The 20,223-nt window shown below is 50.0% G+C and overlaps 1 protein-coding gene across 1 annotated transcript in view; it reads left to right on the plus strand.

Annotated features, from left to right (window-relative positions):
- The window catches only part of Cpt1a (carnitine palmitoyltransferase 1A), a 60,546-nt gene that overhangs the window by 27,797 nt on the left and 12,526 nt on the right, over nt 1–20,223 (plus strand). Inside the window, exons 4-12 of the mRNA XM_051145762.1 lie at nt 2,596–2,767; nt 4,481–4,582; nt 8,118–8,255; nt 10,143–10,220; nt 11,580–11,687; nt 12,274–12,361; nt 14,913–15,108; nt 17,154–17,342; nt 18,013–18,118. Of these exons, the coding sequence (XP_051001719.1) occupies nt 2,596–2,767; nt 4,481–4,582; nt 8,118–8,255; nt 10,143–10,220; nt 11,580–11,687; nt 12,274–12,361; nt 14,913–15,108; nt 17,154–17,342; nt 18,013–18,118 (1,177 nt within the window). The remainder of the gene's footprint in view (nt 1–2,595; nt 2,768–4,480; nt 4,583–8,117; nt 8,256–10,142; nt 10,221–11,579; nt 11,688–12,273; nt 12,362–14,912; nt 15,109–17,153; nt 17,343–18,012; nt 18,119–20,223) is intronic.

Below are 20,223 nucleotides of genomic sequence, written 5' to 3' on the forward strand. Positions count from 1 at the left end.
CAGAGCTGGAGGAGTTGGTTTCTGCTTACTCAATGCGAAGCTCCGATTTAATCCAGCAGTGTGGGCGTGCTTAAGACAGCTTGATTAGGTGCCCCAGAACCCTGGAGGTCAGTCTTTAGTGGGCCTCTACGTCCTGCCCTCTGACTGAGACCCACAGCAGTGACAGAGAAGTCAGCCAGCTCCTCAGCCTCCAGCCTTCCAGGCAGTGTTGGTCATGCCTTTGTAAGCAACTCCAGGAGATGAAATAAAAATGCCTGTCCAGGCATCCTGCCAAGGGCCTTGCCTGCCTGGGGGCCTGGAGTGCCCAGCAGGGCTGTGTTGTCAGAAGCAGTTGACAGATCTGGTCACCCAAGACTGGACCTGTGCTGCTCTCCTTCAGGTCCTGAGAGGCTAGAGAAGTCCTGCGAAAGCTCACCTTGCTGCCCCATGTGTTGAGTTGGCTGCCTGGCCCAAGGTAGCTGAGGTGCCAATAGTTGGGCTTTGCTTTTAACCTGGGCCATGTCTCAAAGCCGGATTGCTCACAGCCATGCCAGCTACTAAAACCTTGTTTAATCTCAGTCTTTATAAGATTTGTTCCTTTGTCCCTTGGACTCTATTTTTGTAAACTGGGTCATCTCTGGACCAAATTTAGAAAGGCCAGGTGAAGGGTCAGACAGAGTCTTGCAGTCTGGAGAGCCGTTCTGGAACCATCTTCCCAATGAGAATCAAGCTCCTGTATCCCTAGGCAGCTGTGGTTTTGTTTGATTAGATCTGCAGAGAGATCATAGCGGTTCTAGACACAGCTGAACGTTGGGATACCTTTTTGCTGTTGTTGTTTTTCTTTTTTTTTTCTTTTCTTTTCTTTTTTTTTTTTTTTTTGAGACAGGGCGTCTCTATGTAGCCTTGGCTGTCCTGGAACTCCCTGTGTAGATCAGTCTTGTCTCATATGCTTATAGAGATCTGCCTGCCTCTGCATGTGACACCACACCCAGCTTGGATTATTTCTGAAATTCTATTCTATGTGTGAGTGCCCTACGTGTATGTCTGTATACCATTTGTGTACCTGGAGTCTTCAGTGGTCAAAAGAGAGCATCAGACCCCCTGGGACTAGAGTTTTGAATGGTTGTGAGCCACTAACATGGGTGCTCCCATCAGCTGCTGGGGGAAGCACCTCTGATGACAATTGTGCTAGCCTCACCCCCCCCGCCTCCCCCGCAGCTCAGTTTTTCTGGGAGGTGGGGCCTCCAGAGTGTAAGCCTTTCAGCTCAGAAGAAACTCATCTGTCATTTATATATGTTAATGTTTTCCAATATCAGGTCATTGAAGATTATATGTGCTATTGCTTTGATCACTTGGGGACTCTTGGTTTTTAAAAGAATAGCCTTTATTTATTCCTTGACAGTCCCATGTGTGTCACCCGTGTATCTCAATCATATCCAGCCCAACTCTCTACTCCCACTGTTTTTTCTTTTTTTTAGCCCACCGAGTGAGCGTAGTCCCCCAGCTGGAGACTGATGTGGCCCTGCTGGTCTAGGTCCTCAGTGAGTTCTTGTATGCAGCAGCTATGTCACAGCCTTTATCGCTCTCCTCCACATTCTGCTGCACTTGTGTTCTTCCTGCCCCTTCTTTGATGTCCCCTGAGCCTTGAAGAAGTGGTGGCTGGTTTTTATTTTTGCCACTACTTTTCCATTTCCAAAACAAGTAAAAACAGCCCTACAAGATAGCTGCATTGTGTCTCAGTTTTTCTTTCATAGTCAGTGAGTTTGGTTTTTTAAATACATTTTTTCAGGTTTATTTTCATTTATTTATTTATGTCTATTTTTGCTTTGATTTTCAAGACAGGGTTTCTGTATGTTATCTTGGCCATCCTGGGTTAGGTTTGTAGACCAGGCTGGCCTCGAACTCACAGCGATCCACCTGCCTCCGCCTCCAGCATTCCGGGACATTTGAGTTTCTTATGAATAGAAGCAACATCTAAGGTTATATTTGAGAGCTGAGGATATACCTCAAGGGTTGAGCCCCTGTGTAGCATGCACGAAAGCCCTGAGTTTAGTCACGGGGACAGCAAAAACCAGACAGTACAAACCAGGTACACTTGAGAAGGTGGGGGGGGGGGGGAAGCATTATAATCAGAAGGGAATAGGCCAGGATCCATGTGGGCAGCAGTTGGCAATCCCCACCCCCCTGGAGCAGCTGCCATTATCAGGAGCCTCACCACTGTTCCTCCAGAGACTGAAGAAATTGTGTGTTGTTCAGGATTGCTCAGGTCACTGGCTGGCCTCTTGCCTCTTCCTGAAGATGGAAGGTTCACTCTGTTGCCCAGGCTTGTCTGTGGTCTCAACCTCCAGAGTGCCAGGGTGCCAGGCCACTCTACTGCACCCAGTCAAGGCTGGCCCATTTTGAGAGGGATAGAGAATCCCAGGGTACTAGGAGAGTTAGTGGGGTCCCTCAAACTTCCTTCTCTAATGAACCAAGCTGTGCTTTGGGGTTCTGCAGTCTACTCTCTCCCGTCCCTGGGAAGGTGCTTGGTCTAGCTGCTTTCTGGTGGTTGCCATCTTCCCGCCCCTCCCCTATCCATGCTGACACCTTAGCTCCTTGTGTGGTCCATCCCCACAGTGTCCACATGTCGAGTCAGACGAAGAACGTCATGAGCGGCATCCTATTCGGCACCGGGCTCTGGCTGGCAGTCATCATGACGATGCGTTACTCCCTGAAGGTGCTGCTCAGCTACCACGGCTGGATGTTTGCAGAGCACGGAAAAATGAGCCGCAGCACCAAGATCTGGATGGTAACCACCCATCACTAGCTAGAGGACCCATCATAGCTGATGTCACGAGTCAGAGGAGGACCCTTGCTATGTCACCTTCCCTCCTTTGTTCCTTGGTGTGTGACCCGTCCCCAGCCTCTGTCTGTGGGAAGCTATGGCTCACCTTGACTCTTGCGTGAAGCCAAAGGCTGCCTTTGCTAATGGTTTCTGGGAGTTCTGCCATCTCTCTGTTCACTTCTGTTCAGCCTGTAGTTCAGGCTGGATACTGAGTATAAGTGCCACCCACGAGGTCCTTTGGTAGCCTTGGGGCCACTTTGCAGTCAGAGGCTGGATGGTTTCCTCAGCTGGCCTGGTCACATGACTTACTCTTCAGTGTTCTCCTTTTCTCCATGATGCTAAGGCCCAGGCACCCCACTTAAGGAAAAGGGTTCTGCCGTATACACGGGCATTTGTCAAGTTATAACTAGTGCTGCAGATTTTTTGTTTTGTTTTTTGAGACTAGGTCACATGTCACCCTGGCTGACCTTGAATTCACTATGTAGCCAAGGATGCCCTTGGCTCTCCTGGTTCTTCTGGCTCCAGCTCAGGCATGCACCACCATGCCTGGTTTGAATGAGAGCCAGCGATCAAACCCAGAGCTTCATGCATAGCTTACCCACATGAGCTGTCTACCCACTGAACAACAGCGGAAGCCCCAGCTAGTTTTCTGATGAGCTTTGTTTGGGGAGGGGCGGGGGGAGGGATGCTATCCAAGATGGAGATGATCACTCCTGGCACTTCCCTCTTTGGCACCCAGAGCCCAACCCCTCCATCAGCTGTGTGGCTGTCACACATGCTCCCAACCACACACTACATCGCTGCTCTTGGCTTCCGGTCTCAAGTTCAGTGTTTTATAAAGAAACAGTCATTTTCTGCACCCAAGGTTTGTAAAGAATTTAAATGAATCTGGTCTTAGTGAAATTGCCTTTCAGGTTGCTTTTCTCTCCGGCTCCTTCTTGGTGCATGGGAGGAGTGGGTTTGCCTGCAGGCCAGTGTGCTTGCTGGCCCCATCACCGGCCCTTGAGAACTTTTCCTGCAGGGTCCCCTTGGTACCTACCCATCACACACATCCGGCCTCCACTCTTTTTCAAACCAGCTTCTACCCTGTCTGTGAGTTTTCTAAGGTCTAGAGTAGTAAACTGGAACTCCTTAGGCTAAAACAGCAGCACCTAGGATGGCCCTTGTGGCTGATGTTGAGCCGAGTCCCAGCACTCCTGAGCACCGAGACTCATCACTGTCTACACCTGGAACCCTTAGAGATGCCCTAGTTTCTGCCAGCAGGAGACAGCTGCCTCCTAAACCTGGCCTCATTCTCCATGTTGCTTGACCTAATGGGCAGGTCTGTCTCGTGGGGTGGCTTGAGGGTCACATACCTCAGATGACTTCATTCCCTATATCCAGAGCCCGCACCAGCCTCAAACCAAAGACCTCCCAGAAGAAGGCAGACAGCCCACCTGCAGAATCGTGCCAGATGCAGGGTTCCTGGCCAGGGAAGGCAGTAAGCAGTCACACTCAGAAGCCTTGGTTTTTTGTTCCACCCAGTTTTTACTGGGACCTCTATTGTTTTGCCAAGGCCTGGTGATGTAGGGCAGGGAATGACCCCACCACAAACACTCAACAGGTCACATGCAGGTGAACCCCAACTTTGGCTCTTCAACACTGCCTCATCTTTGAAAATGTAACTTGTATCTTCAGGCTATGGTCAAGGTCTTCTCAGGCCGAAAGCCCATGCTGTACAGCTTCCAGACGTCCCTGCCACGCCTGCCTGTCCCAGCCGTCAAAGACACCGTGAGCAGGGTAGGTGCCATTCACTCTCATGCTGAGGTGCCAGCCTCCATCCTTGGGAACAACATTTCTTTCTAATTGTGGATGTAAATCATAGTCTTTACTCTTTGTTAATGCTCAGCAGCGTCTCCTGAAGGGTTGCTATCATGATGTCACCCCACCCCAGAGTCCTTACATTGGCTGGACAAGTGTCCTACCATTGAGCTACATTCACAGACCTTTGATACATATATATTTTGAATACAAGGTCTTGCTTGTATTCACTGGCCCTGAACATTTTCTTTTTTCCTTCTTTCTTTCTTTTTTTTTTTTTTTTTTTTTTTCTTTTCTATTTTGTTTTGTTTTTCAAGACAAGGTTTCTCTGTATAATAGCCCTGGCTGTCCTGGACATGCTTTGCAGACCAGGCTGGCCTCAAACTCACAGAGATCCACCTGCCTCTGCCTCCCGAGTGCTGGGATTAAAGGTGTGTGCTACCATACCCAGCAAGAACATTTTCTTTTAAGGTTTATTTGATTTTATTTGTTTTGCGTGTCTGAATGTTTGACACTGTGTAGGTATGTACTGTACACTATATGCATTCGGTGCCGTAGAAGGCTAGAAGAGGGCGTTGGATCCCCTGGAACTGGAGTTAACAGAGAATTGTGGGCCACCAAGTGGGTGCTGTCAATAGAACCTGCAAGAGTGGCCAGTGCTCTTAACTGCTGAGCCGTCCCTCCAGCCCCAATGACCTTGAAGTCTTGATCCTCTTGCCTTACCCTCCTGATGACAGACAAGTTTTACTATACATACGTGATATTGTTTTTCTCTAGGACATTATTGCATCTTCAGTGTTTAAAGGGGCCATGTCCCACCTATTGGGGAGTGTTTACTTTTTAATGGCTTTATTGAGAAGCACTTTAGAATTGTATAATTTCCTCATTTTAATGTGTGAAGTTCAGTAATTTGAGTGCATCCATTATTTTAAGCTGTGGCAAAAACATATATAGTCTACATTTATTAGTTTTTAAAAGGCTGGGCATAGTGGCACATGCCTTTAATCACTGAAGTCAAAAGGTAGAGGTAGGCAGATCTTTGTGAGCTCAAAGCCAGCCTGGTCTGCGTAGCTTGTTCTAAGCCAGCCAGGGCTACACAGTGAAACCCTGTATTTAAAAAACAAAACAGAACAACCAGGCAGTGGTGGTACATGCCTTTAATCCCAGCACTCAGGAAGCAGAGGCAGGTGGATCATTGTGAGTTTGAAGCCAGCCTGATCTACAAAGTGAGTCCAGGACAGTTAAGACTACACAGAGAAACCCTGTCTCAAACACACACACTCCCAAAAAAAAGAGGGAAGGAAGAAAATGAGTTAAGATGGCTCAGTAAAATGCTTGATTGATTAGAGCCAATATAAAAATGCCAAGTTTGTGGTACACACTTGTAATCCCGGTACTGGGGAGTGGAGACAGAGGATCCTGTGGCTCACTGCCCAGCAAGCCTAGCCTGATGGGTAAATTCCAGGTTGCTGAAGACCCTCCTCTAAGGAGGTGAATAGCATTTGTAAGGATGACACCTGCGGGCCTCTATCTTCCAAATGCCTCCATAAATGTGTGCATCTGTGCATATGCGCTCACAGTGTACACACACACACAGACACACACACACATTTTAATTCTTTTCAAGTGTAAGTCCAGCAGTGTTTGTTATATCTAGGGCATTGTGCAATTGTGATCACTAAGGATTGTCAGGCTTTTTTTTTTTTTTTTTTTTTTTTGCCTCAAGCCAAAGCCATAGCCATTAGGCAATAACTCCCACACTTCCTGCCCCAGTCTGCTAACTTCTGTTCCACTTTCTATTTCTGCTTTTGCCTAGTCCAGGAATTTGACATGAGTGGGATTATGTAATACATGACTTTTGTGGGATTTCCCCATACACACACACACACACACACACACACACACACACACACAGTACTAGCATTTATTTTTCTTTGAGGCAGGATCTTACTGTGTAGCCCACCTTGCCTCAGACTTGTAATCCTCCTGTCTCAGCTTCCCAAAGTATGATGATTTTAAGGTTCATCCCTGTCCTAGGATGGCTGTGCTTCTTCCCTTTTTGTGGCTGATAACACTCGTTGTGGGGTAGACCAGTTGTCTGTCCATCTGGCAGGGCAACTGCAGGCTGTGTTGTAGGCAGGGAAGCTGGGAACATCCATGTATGGTTTTGTTTTAATCTAGATGCTCACTGCCACTTGTTGATGGCAGTGTCCACAGGGTAGATTTCATGTCACAGAATAGCAGGGAGTGGCTCTGTATTGAGCCTGATCTACTGTAAAATGGCTGCACCTTGGTGTGTTCCAGGCTGCAATACTGGAGGGCACCCATAGTTTTGGGATTTCTGCCCTCCTCAGAACTGTAAATAAAAAATCCCTTGGCTTCAGGGCTTGGGTCCTGGCTTAGTGATTTAGTCCCTGTTGCCCTTGGTGGGTCCTTTCCATCTCTGGTCTCCCAGACTGGGGAGAGGATGAGAGGAGACTTCCAGTCCCAGCAAGGCAGGGAAGCCACCTGCCTGCTGTGGTGCAGTGTTCACCCCCAACTGTGCAGAGCCCCCTTTTCCCCTTTTGAGACTGGATCTCACATTGCCCAGACTGGTTATGGACTCCCTAGACTTCGCTATGTAGCTAAGGATGATTTTGAACCTCTGATTCTTCTGCCTTCACCACCTGAATGCTGGGTTGTAGGCCAGCCCTACTACACTCGCTTTTAATGCAGTGCTGGGGGCAGAATCCAGGGCTTTGTGTGCGCTGGGCAAGTGCTCTGCCAGCTTAGCCCCTGGAGGTGCAACCTTTCTGTCTCATCAGGACACACGGTGCACTTGGTGTAAGCCAGACAGTAGCAGCTGGCTCTGCTGAGGAACGGCCCCACCCTTCATGGCGTAAAGCCTTGTTTGGCCTGGACTTTTGTGTGTAGGCCAGCACTCTCTCAGAGACCCCCCTACCTCACCTCCTAAGTTCTGGAATCATAGGCATCCTACATCACCCCAGCTCCAAACCTGATTTGTTTCCTGACAAATCAGACTCGTCAGCAGTTCTGCTTCCTGGAACTCACTTAGGTACAGGTGGGAGTTTTCAGGGCCCTTAGAAAAAGTCATGTTGAGCCAGGCATGGTGACATATCCTAGCAGTTGGGGGACAGGAAGAGGATCAGGAGTTCAAGATCAGACTCAGCTACATGGTGACTTTGAGTCCAAATTAGACTACATGAGACCCTGTCTCAAGAAAGAAGAAAGAAAAGCTGGGTGCTCAGGACTGTCCCATTCCTCTCAAGACACCATCCCAGGTCATCACTGAATGGCCAGACGTCCTGGTGCCTCCACCACAAGGTGGCCTTGATTATCGTTCTCCTGCACCCCTGCTCAGCCCTGAAGGGGGGTGTCTGGTCCCCAGAGAGGGCAGGCCAGCTTCGGGAAGAGTTTCCAACCTTTTCTACATGGTCTGACTTTCCTGAGGTGTGTGAAGTGGTCCGTGGCTGGGAGGTGGGCGTTTAACTCAGCCCATGTTTTCTCGCGCCAGTATCTGGAATCTGTGAGGCCACTGATGAAGGAAGGAGACTTCCAGCGCATGACAGCGCTCGCCCAGGACTTTGCTGTCAACCTCGGACCCAAATTGCAATGGTATTTGAAGCTAAAGTCCTGGTGGGCCACAAATTACGTAAGTATTCCTGCAGGTAGCTCTTTTCTCAGGGAGGTGTTTTGGTGTGAGAGTTCCCACTTGGGTCCCAGGGCTCAGGGAGTTCTAACTGTGGCCGAGGCAACCATACTCTGCCCTGTGAACTGTGCACAGAGCTGCTAGCAGCCAGGGAGCTGCTGTGCATGCATGTGGTGCCCATGGAAACTAGAGGCATTATATCCCCTAGTTATCCTGTAGGACAGAGTTACAGGTGGTTGTGAGCTGCCCAACATGGGTGCTGGGAGCCAAACGTGGGTCCTCTGCAAGCACAGCACCCACTCTTAACTACCAAGTGAGCTCTCCAGGCCCTCAAAAAAAATCACAAGGGCAGAGAAGGGAGCTCAGGTGATAGAGCCCTTGCCTGGCATGCACAGTGCCCTGGGTTCAATCTCCAACCCCGTGCCTGTTTTGTGGTGCGCACGTTTATTCCCAGGGCTTGGGAGATAGAGGCAGGAAGATTAAAGTTCGTGCTTATATAGAGTTCAAGGTGATTGCATGAGATTGCATGAAACCCTGCTTTAAAAACGAAGTAAGGGGCTGCACAGAAGGTTCAGCTAAGGGCAGTTGTCGTTGTTGCAGAAGACCTGGGTTTGATTCCCAACACCCACAAGTTGGTTCACAACCAGTGCCAGGGGATGCAATGCCCTCTTCTGACCTCCATAGGTACCAGGCACACATGTGGTGCACAGACATATATAAAGGCAAACCACACACATGAAAAAAAAATCTTAGCGCAAGGCTTTAATCCCAGAACTCAGGAAGGCAGGAGCAGGTGGATCTCTGCTTCAAGGCCACTGTGGTCTAAGTACAAGTTCCAGGGCAGGCAGGGCTACACAGAGAAACCCTATCCTTTCCCCACTCCTCTCTCCAAAAAAAAAAAAAAAAAAGAAAAGAAAGAAAAGATATCTTAAAGAAACACATATACTAAGTAGACAAAAACAAACAGAGAAAATAGACAAAATGAAACAGAAAAGCCTCCAACAGAACCAGCAGATGGAAGCAGACACGAGCACTGTGCCTGGGAGGGCAGGAGGCCACAGACTCTCAGCCGTGGTGTTCTGGCTTTAATTGTAGGCAGCTGGCCTGATGTGCATTTAGACTCCCAGGTGTGCACCTCAGCACGATGCTCAAATCATCGTGCTGTGTGAATGGGCAGCCTCCAGGTGGCTCGGGCTGCTTGCTGGGTGACACTGCAGCGGTCACTCTGGACAGTAGAGGCAGCGCATTCTGGCCCCCGGCTTAGTGCTGTGGCTGAGGCATACCCAGGCATCAGGAAGAGGAAGATAGATCTTTGGGGAGGTTTGGGATCGTCTGTGTTATTTTTTTTTTCCACAGTGTTGGGGATGGGACCCATGGCCTGGTGAGTATCAGGCAAGCATGCGGCACTGCACCCCACTTTCAGCCTGGAAACTTCAGCAGTTACCCTTTTTTTTTTTTTTTTTTTTTTTGAGATAGTCTCATGTGGCCCCAGGCTAGCCTCAGACTTGTGATGTAGCAATCTTGAACCTGCTGTAACCCTGAACTCCTGGTACCCCTGCCTGTGTGCGCACCTCTGTACAGTGTGTGCTAGTTTTATGCAGTGCTAGGGATTAGCCATCCTAACCGTTGGGGTATATCCCCCACCCTGAGTTTTGTTGTTGTTGTTTTTTTAAAGCCTTGTGTGAAATGTTGGTCTATCGTCCACCCGGGTTTCCCCTTAAGACCAGTGTATTTCTCAGCTCCTGTAGCCTGTCTGCTTAAGACAGCTTTGTTTTGGAGCTTGTCATGCTGGAACCTTCCAGAAAGTTGTGTGCACCTGTGGAGAGGCTAGGCCTGGGCAGGGAGCTGTGTGGCTCCTGCTCAGCACTCTGACTTGTGTTTGCACCATAGGTGAGTGACTGGTGGGAAGAGTATATCTACCTGCGGGGCCGAGGGCCGATCATGGTCAACAGCAACTACTATGCCATGGTGAGTTGGTCTTCTGTCCCCACGATAGCCAAGGCATGTTTGCTCATCCTCGGTTCTGCTGGCTTCCTGGGAAAGCTCAAGGTGGATTCCGCTCCTCTTTGCTTCTGCTTCTATTGCCCAAGGCTTCATGTTGCTGTGAAGAGCCCACCTGGGGCCTGTATGTTAGATCCTCCTGGGCCTGAGAGGGTCCCTGCCCTCCACCCAACAGAGCAAGCACCTGTGCATTGCAAAGCACATTCATGGCAAATAGTACTTGCTAAGTAAGGGCAGGCTGGCCTTGAACCTGTGGTGGAACAGATGGAGCCTGGGGCTCTAATAGCAATAACCAAATTAGAACTTGTGGTGGCTCATGCCTGTCAGGCCAGCACTGGGGAGGTGGAGACAGGGGGAATTGGGAGTTCAGGACAATCCTTGGCTACCTATGCAGTTCGAAGTGAGTGAGATACTCCTCTCTCAAAATAAATAAATAGCCAGGTGGTGGTGGCGCAGTCCTTTAATCCCAGCACTTGGAAAGCAGAGGGAGGTGGATCTCTGTGAGTTTGAGACCAGCCTGGTCTACAAAACGAGTCCAGGATAGCCAAGGCTAACACAGAGAGACCCTGTCTCAAAAAACCAAAAATAAATAAATAAAAATAAAATTGGGGCTAAAGAGGTGGTTTAGCAGTTTAAGAGCACTTGCTGTGGGCTGGAGAGATGGCTCAGAGGTTAAGAGCACTGGCTGCTCTTCCAAAGGTCCTGAGTTCAATTCCCAGCAACCACATGGTGGCTCACAACCACCTATAACAAGATCTTCTGGTGTGCAGGTGTATGTATATCTTAAAAAAAAAAAAAAAAAGAGCACTTGCTGCTCCTCCAGAGGGCCCAAGTTTGGTTCCCAACATGTTTGTCAGGTGGTCTGGAACCTTCTCTAACTCCAGTTGCAGGGTATTTCATATCCTCTTGTGGCCTCTCTGGGCTCCTGCACACAGGTGTACGTTCAACCCCATGCAGACACACAAAGAAAATAAAATCAAATATGTTAAAAACCAAAAGGATTCAAAGCAGTAATAAAATTGTCTGTATATGGGGAAATGGTGTATGTTAAGTTAAAGTCAGCCATAGTGGCACATGCCTTAATCCTAACACTCAGGAACCTGAAGCAGGAGGATTGCCCAGAGTTCAAGGGCAGACAAAGCTACATAACGTAACTTGGTCTTTAAAAAAACAAAAACAAACAAAAAACCCTACCTAAAGCAACTACAAAAAGCGGTTATCCCTGAGCATAGCTGTAGAAACATGTTGGTGTCAGAGAGGCCCTCTACCACGTGTACAAACCACCATGCCATCCCCATGAGCACTCTCTGCTGTCACCCCTCACAGGAGATGCTGTACTTCACACCAACCCACATTCAGGCTGCAAGAGCTGGCAACACCATCCATGCCATACTGCTGTATCGTCGGAAGGTGGACCGTGAAGAACTCAAACCCGTACGTAAACTTTCCTTTCAAAAGCTCTTTCGGGAAGCTTCAGAGACAGCTCAGTTGACAAAGTGCTTGCTTTGAGAAAAAAGTGAGGCCCTGACACCATGATACCCAACCAGACACACTGCTGCGCATCCTAGCACTGGAGACCCCGAGATTGGCAAACCCCTGCGGCTTGCTAATAGGCCTAACGTGCAAGGTCCAGGTTCAGTGAGGGACTTGGTGAGGCCTGAGCACATGTGTTCGATTTTCAATTCTGGGGACCCACGTGGCGGGAAAAGAGAACCAGCTCCTGTAAGCTGTCCTCTGTATGCCGGAGAACTGCTCAAGAAAACTGTTTCTTCATAACCCTGAGTGGCTTACATATTTATCTGGAAAGAACTTCTGTACCTTGGCACGGCTCAACAAGTCCCCCAGGTGTACTACCCCAGAGGACAGCTGAGTGATGTGGGCAGTGTGCACAGGACAGCTGAGTGATGTAATCAGGCTGGGCAGCATGCACAAGAAACAGGCAGCATTTTAATCAGCTCCTTTTAAAGTTTTCCTGTGGGATTTTTTTTTCCTGTTGGTTTAAAACACCTTTTTATTACAGATTCGTCTTCTGGGCTCCACAATTCCGCTCTGCTCGGCCCAGTGGGAGCGACTTTTCAATACTTCCCGCATCCCCGGGGAGGAGACAGGTGGGTGGTGCTCACCAGGGGCTCCCCTGGGACCCAGCATTTGCCATCCTGGTGTTCGGAACCACCGGGGAGTGGGAGCATTGTTGCAGGCAGGATGATCTCAGGGTCTGTCCTGATCTGAGAGCTTTGCTTTGTGAATGTGCCTCCTCTTGGAATCGCTTTGTCTTTTGTCACTGGTAGCAGTTTGGGAACAGGATCTCATGCGTTCCAGGACTGGCCTAAAACAGTATACAGCTGAGGATGGCCTTGGGTTTCTGACCCTCTTGCCTCCCACTGGGGTAATAGGCATGAGTCATCGTGCCTGGAGAATCTGTAGCTGTGACTGAAACCCTTGGCTTCACCCATACTAGACAAGGGCACTGCTAACTGAACCCCAGTGCCAGCCTGAACCCCAGTGCCAGCCTGAATTTCCTTTGTCTTAGCCTGGACAATAGGCCAGTCGGTTTCCAGATTTTTTTTTTTTTTTTTACTGTTCCTTCAGCTGAGAGTTTCTTTCATTGGGCATTTCCCCCAGACCTGCTGGAATAATCCCACAAGATTCCTTGGGCATCTTGCTCTGGCCTGCGTGCAGGGTTTGCTGTAAAATACCCGTGAGAACAAACACGCCTGAGGAGCTGGATCCTGGCCCAGCTGCTTGCTGTCGGCTGCCCGGCCTGGGCTGGCGGTCATCTAATCTGCTTCTAACCTAGGTCAAGACAGGGAGGGGGACTGGATACTAGCTAGCACCATGCAGGCCTGCTGGGCTCAAGTGCACAGTATTGGTCACTTTTTAACACTGTGACAGAATACCTGAGCAAAACACTTGGGGAGGGACAATTTGTCCCACCCTATGGTTCCAGAGGTTGCATTCCATTGTATCTGGGCCGTGGGACAGCAAAGCATCATGGGGTGCAGCGGCATGTGAGGGAGCAGCGTGCATACCTCCATCAGGCAGGACACAGAGCTCGAGGGAAGGGGCTAGAGTCAAGGGTACCCTTCGGGGCTAACAAAATGGCTCAGCATGTAAATGTGTCTGTCTCCAAGTCTGGCACTTGTGTTTGATCCCAGGGACCCCTGTGCTAGGAGGAGAGAACGGACTCCCACAAGTTGTCCTCAGCCCTCTACACGTGTACCAGGGCATGCCTGTCCTCACAGGTGTTTGAGCAGTCACCCAAGATAAATAAATAAATGTAATTTTTTTAAACTTTGAAGGAGACCCTTCAAAGATGCATGCCACGGAGGACATCTTGGTTGAGACAGGGTCTCATGTAGCCCTAGTATTACGGAAATTGCTAGGTCAACCAACCTGGCCTTGGACTCATAGACATCCACCTGCCTCTGCCTCCTCAGTGCTGGGTTAAAGGTGTGCGCCACCATGCCATCTCTCTATACTGGAGCCATTTCTGTTTAGCCTTTTTTTTTTTTTCAAGGGGGGGGGGCAGTGTTGAGACAGGGTTTCTCTGTATAGCCTTGGCTGGCTGTTTTAGCCTTTTGCTGTTAATTCATTTTAAGATTTTTCACTGTGCTCGTGTGACTGGTTGTAAAAGGGGTACAACCACGCTACAGCGCTTGTGTGCAGATCAGATGACAGTGCTGTAGGGCTGGTCACCAGGTCTGTACAGCAAAGGATTTTACCCACAAGTCATGTAGCTCAGGCTAGCCTCTAACTTGATATGTGAAGGGTGGCCTTGAACTCTTGATCCTCACGGGTGGTGAACCATCATGCCTGGCTGAAACGTTTCATTTTTAAAATTTTATTCTTTTGATATTTATCTACACATTATTTATTTATACAGTATTCTGCCCGCATGTGTACCTGCAGGCCAGAAGAGGCACCACATCTCCTTATAGATGGTTGTGAGCCACCATGTGGCTGCTGGGAATTGAACCCAGGACCTCTGGAAGAACAGACAGTGCTCTTAACCTCTGAGCCATCTCTCCAGACCCTAAAATGTATTTTTGCTGTTTCTTTTCATCTGTGTGTCTGTGCCTCTTTCTGTGTATGTGCACATGAGCACATGAGGTGCCCATGGAGGCCAGAAGAGGGCATCAGATTCCTCAGAGCTGGAGTTACAGGAGGGTGTGAACCGTCTGGTGTGGGTATAGGAACTGAACTCTGCCTGTGCCTTATGGGAGAGAGCTCATTCAAACTACCACGTGTGGCAACCATGTCTCATAGACGAGAAAACTGAGACAGAGGCAGGCAGATCGTTGTGAGTTCAAGGCCAGCCTGGTCTACAAAGTGAGTCCAGGACAGACAAGGCTACACAGAGGAAACCCTGTCTCGACAAACCAAAAACAAACAAGGAGAAAAAAAAAAAAAAAAAAAAAAAAAAAGGAAAGGTTAAGCCAAAGGGAGTGACTCAGTCCAGAGTCAAGGACCATATACTTGTAATCCTAGCACCCAGGAAGTGGAGGCAGGAGGATCAGGAGTTCAAGGTCATCCTTGATTATATAGGGATGAGATCCCTGGTCTATATGAGATCCTCAAAGAGCCAAACCAGTCAGATCTGATGTTCCCACCAAGGCCTTCTGACTTCCTGTCTCTCCCTTTGGGTCCTCACCACCTCAGACACCATCCAGCACATCAAGGACAGCCGGCACATTGTCGTGTACCACAGAGGGCGATACTTCAAGGTCTGGCTCTACCACGATGGGAGGCTGCTGAGGCCCCGAGAGCTGGAGCAGCAGATGCAGCAGATCCTGGACGACCCCTCAGAGCCGCAGCCCGGGGAGGCCAAGTTGGCCGCCCTCACGGCCGCAGACAGGTACGCAGGTCTGGGCTTCAGAGTACTCTGAGGAGGCCTTCCTCACGGGGCATGTCCCTGCTGGCTCTGGCAATAGCACCAGAACAGCCAGAGCACCGTTGTTCGGTGTTGCTTCATGGTGTCAAGTCTGGCTCCTGGATGGTGGGTCACAGGGGCAGCTAAATTCAACTCATGACAGCAGGTGTGTGTGTGTGTGTGTGTGTGTGTGTGTGTGTGTGTGTGTTAGGGATGACGACACATGAGGGCACACAGAATTGAAGGTGTAGCCCTTTTCATCAGGCTATGGACGTGTTTATTAATGGCTCATCCTTGCTACATGGTTGAGGCTGGCCTTAAACCTGGTGTCCTCCTGCCTTCACTTCCTACATGCTTGGATTGGAGTCCTGTACCACCGTATCCAGCTAACTCCCTCAGCTAGCCCCCACCCAGGGGCACTCGCTTTGTATGTATCTGCGTAGTATACATGCATGCATGTCAACGCTAGGTGTCTTCATCTGTGGATCTGCATCTTATATTTTGAGGACAAGGTCACCCCCAGAGCCTGGAGCTCACTGTCTGGGATCCGCTTATGTCCACCTCCTCAGTTCTAGGATGATAGGGGGAATGGGCACAGACCCTCATCTCAAGCAGAAAGTGCTTTATTCACTGACCCAGCTCTCCCTCCCTCCCCCAAGTGAGCATATCTTTAAGGCCAGGTAGGGGCTGGGGCAAGAGCACAGGGGTGGAGTTAGTCTCTGATTAACAGTTCCTCTGTGGGAAAGAGGAACTGCCTTGTGCCCTGCTTTGAGCAGAATAAGCAGCAGGTGGGACTGGAAGGTGGGGAGGGGCTTTTGCTCTCCAAGGCCAGAAGTAGGCCAGCATTTCACAAGTGGTGGTCTGTCACTGCGCCCTGAGCTGCTCCGAAGCTGCTGCAGGAGCCAAGGCCAAGGGGCAAATGCTTTGATAAAAGAATTGCTCCAGGTACTCAGGAGATAGATAGCAGGCTGTGTGTTGTTTGAAGCCCAGGACTGATAAGGAAAACCAGAAATGTAAAAGGTTCATCCATGGTTCATCTCCTGCCTCAAGGGTGCACTGGGGCCCCAGGGCGTCTGTGGGTATTGACATCAAAGGTTGAGGTGGGGTGGGGGTGGGCAATGGAGGGTAGGCAGCGCAGAAAGCCTGGAGGCTGAGGACAGAGTCAGCAGTAGGAGGAAGCTCCTAGAGGACAGCTTTGAAGGGAAGTGGGGCTCCTCAGTGTAGATGGTGTGGTGGCACCGCGTGGTCATCGTGGGAGTGTCATGTGACCCACCATTCCTGATCTGGGCTCAGGGGCCAGATGGTGTCACTCCTTCCCTGCTCCAGAGTTGTTGTGGCCTGATCTCTGAGCCTCAGGTTTCCTCATCTGAAAGTCAGGTCTATGGTGCTGAAGACGTCAGTGGACTGATGGCTGAGAGAGTCTCAGGGCAGGGCCTGGCTCCAGGGCAGGGCCTTCAGCATTTGTTGTGGCTTCTGGGGGATGTCTGGGCCAGGGAAGGGTGCTCCTCCCTGGCTGCTGCAGACACAAGCTGGATCTTTCTTTCTTTCTTTCTTTCTTTGTTTTGTTTTTCGAGACAGGGTTCCTCTGTGTAGCCTTGACTGTCCTGGACTTGCTACAAGCTGGATTTCATTCTGAGCATTTAGACTCTGTGTGTGTGTGTGTGTGTGTGTGTGTGTGTGTGTGTGTGTGTGTGTGTGTGTGTGTGTTGGTGTTCCTCAGGCACTATTTATCCACATTGGTGACAGGGTCCCCTCCCCCGTGTGTGTGTGTGTGTGTGTGTGTGTGTGTGTGTGTGTGTGTGTGTGTGTGTTGGTGTTCCTCAGGCACTAGCCATCCACATTGGTTTTGCAGACAGGGTCTCTCACTAGCCTGGCCGTACCAGTTCAGGTGCTCCGCCTAGCTAATGAGCCCTGAGAATCCTGACTTCCTCTCCCCAGGCCTTGGACTGTGGGCCACAGGGGTGATAGTCAACTGGGCCATGTGCCCACCCAAGGTGGCTGTCTTTAGATGCATTTCCTCCTTGCCACAGAGTGCCCTGGGCAAAGTGTCGGCAGACCTATTTTGCACGTGGGAAAAACAAGCAGTCCCTGGATGCGGTAGAAAAAGCAGCGTTCTTCGTGACGCTGGACCAATCAGAACAGGGATACAGGAAGGAGGACCCTGAGGGATCTGTTGACAGCTACGCCAAATCGCTGCTGCATGGTAGATGTTTTGACAGGTAACCCCCTTTTTAATCTCCAGGGTTGATGGTGGGGGCGGGTTGTGGGAGATGTTCCTGGGTGTGCTTGGGTGCAGCCTCCCCAAACCTGACCCCACCTCGGGGGGTTGTGCTCTGAAGGAATGAGCATCAAAAACGCAGCGCTCTGCTTCTTCCCACCACGCAAACTCACGGGCACGGCGCAGGTCAGGTGGATTGAGACCCCTTTGCTCACTGCACCACCTTTCACGTGTGGGTTACCAGGCTCCCAGCAGCAGGTGGTACACAGGGCAGAGGTGGGGTCAGTCCCGAGAGCCAGCGTTGGCCTTGGTTGTGGTTGTACGGCTGCTGTGGGCTCTGCCCTCCTGGATCCCCTTTCTGTAAAGTGAGGAGGTGCCTCCCAGGCCTGGCTGGGGAGGGCACAGGCCTAGTCTCCGTTTTACAATAGTCTGCACCCCTCTGGTCCTAGGGCACACGTGCAGTATTTTATCTGTGGCACAAGAAGATACGAATGACTCTATGTCCTGTGTGTCCCTTTATAGTCACCTTCCTGGGGTGTAGAAATCTGGAGAACTGTCACCGGTGGGGAGAAACCTTTGGTCCGTGCAGAAAGAAGCTCACATGTAGCTTTTGGGTTTCTGTGCAGACGTAAACCATGGAAGCCCATGGTTATTACATTTTTCTCCCACAGGTGGTTTGACAAGTCCATCACATTTGTTGTCTTCAAGAACAGCAAGATAGGCATAAACGCAGAGCACTCCTGGGCGGACGCGCCCATCGTGGGCCATCTGTGGGAGGTGAGCCACACATTGTCACCTGTGCCTGAGTGTGGAAGGAGCGTGGGAAACCTAACCCAGGCCCACTTGAACTTGGCAGTGTTTGGCTAATCCTCTGTATCAGTTACCTTTCACGTCTCTGTGACCAAATGCCTGATAAGAAGGGAGGTGAGATTTTTTTTCAGCTTAGGCGTCGAGAGGGCACAGCTCAGGGTGGCAGTAGAGTGTGGTGGCTTCTTGATCGCTTTTCAGTGCACCAAGGAGCACCGACCAGACAGGAAGCCTGGCCCCAGCTTTGTAAACCTCAAAGCCTGTTCTCAGTAACTCACCCCTCTTAGACATTATAACATCCAGGACAGCGCCACCAGCTGGGGACCAAGTGTTAAAATATATATATACACACACACACACACACCTGAAGACTGGATGGCAGAGGCCGACAGCGCTCTATGAGTTCAAGGCCAGTCTGGTTTACAGAGCAAGTTCTGGGCTAGCCAGGGCTACAGGGAGAAACCCCATCTCAAAAAACAAATAACAAAAGCAAAAACATTAGCCTGTGGGGGACTGCGTACATTCAAACCACAGCACTGAGTTCTTCCCTGGTGGTGTTGTACCCCACAGGAAGCTAAAGGCATTGGAGTCTTGGTTTCCTGTAACTTCTTGAGTACTGACACATGCAGGGTCTCCTCATGCATCTAAAGTCACACAGTGGCTCTTGGCCCACACAGCTTGGTTTGTTCTGAAATGATAAGCTTACTGCCAGACTTTCTGGAGTTCCCACTTACCCTGATTTAAGGGGGGGGGGGCACAGAAAGAAGCATATTAAAATCTGAAATGTAAGTGAGTGTGAGGTGCCAGGGCTCACAGCCAGGGCCTCACACGTGCCAGGCAGGTGCTGCACACCAAGGCCATAACCCCAGCCATGTGGAAACAAGGCCTCACTAAAGTCAACATGCCAGACTTCGGCTTCCTCTGTTGCCCAGACTGGCCTCAGACCTGGAATCCTCCTGCCTGAAACCTGTTGAGTCTCAGAGATTACAGGCATGGACCACCAGGCCTGGCTTAAAATCTAGGTTTATAAAATGGCAGTGTTCCGGGGCCAGAGACATGCTACTACAGAAAAGCACTTGCCTTGAAAGCCAGATGATCTGAACTCAGCCCCTGAAACACACAGGAAGGTGGGAGGGGATCACCTCATTCACACACGCGCACGCGCGCACACACACACACACACACACACACACCCCATACACACATTGTAGTAAATTTTGAAAAATGTAGGTGAGGCATCTTTGTTTTGTTTTTGTTTTTCAAGACAGGGTTTCTCTGTGTAACAGCTCTGGCTGGCCTGGAACTCAACTCTGTAGTCCAAGCTGGCCTCGAACTCACAGAGATCCACCTGTCTCTGCCTCCCAAGTGTTGGGATTAAAGGCGTGCGCCACCACCGCCCGGCAAGGTGAAGTATCTTAATGAAAACATTTTAATTACTAAAACGAGCAGGTTACTAAGACCACCAAATCTCTGTTCCCCATCCTCCCAACCCTGCTTTTCAAAACACGGAGTTGGGGGTAGTGACACATGACTTGTCACCCTAGTACCCGGGAGGTTGAGGCAGGGGGATCAGGATCTTGAGGCCAGGTTGGACTACACAATAAAACGCTTTTCAAAACAGAGAGGTGAGGACAAAGACAAGGAGAGCATCCTCAGGAGCAGACTGCAGAAGTGGGGCCACACATCTGTATTTCAAGAAATCTGAAACTTTTTAAATGCTGTTGTGGCTCAGCAAAGCTTAGATTTCTAGAAGATTTTGAACTTCAGACTAGGGGTATTTTCTCCCTCCCTTCCTTCCTTTCTCTAGGGTCTCACCATTTAGGCCAAGACAAACTCCATTCCTGGCAGTGCTCCTGCCTCAGTCTCTGGTGGGCTGCTGGGTTAGGTAATGCACCGCCACACCCTTGGTGTCTCCTTGCAGTGCTATACCAGTGATTTCTTTTCCCATGGTGCAGAGTGCAAGCTGTGTCTTCTTGCGTGAGCTCGAGCTCTGCCCTCTTTCTGGAAGGGAGAGTCTTAGCTGACCCCTCTACCTGCTTCCAGTTCCCCAAAGCACACCCCAAGGTTAGCAGCAC

This window comes from Acomys russatus, chromosome 5 (genome assembly GCF_903995435.1).
Source record: "Acomys russatus chromosome 5, mAcoRus1.1, whole genome shotgun sequence".
NCBI classification, from domain to species: domain Eukaryota; kingdom Metazoa; phylum Chordata; class Mammalia; order Rodentia; family Muridae; genus Acomys; species Acomys russatus.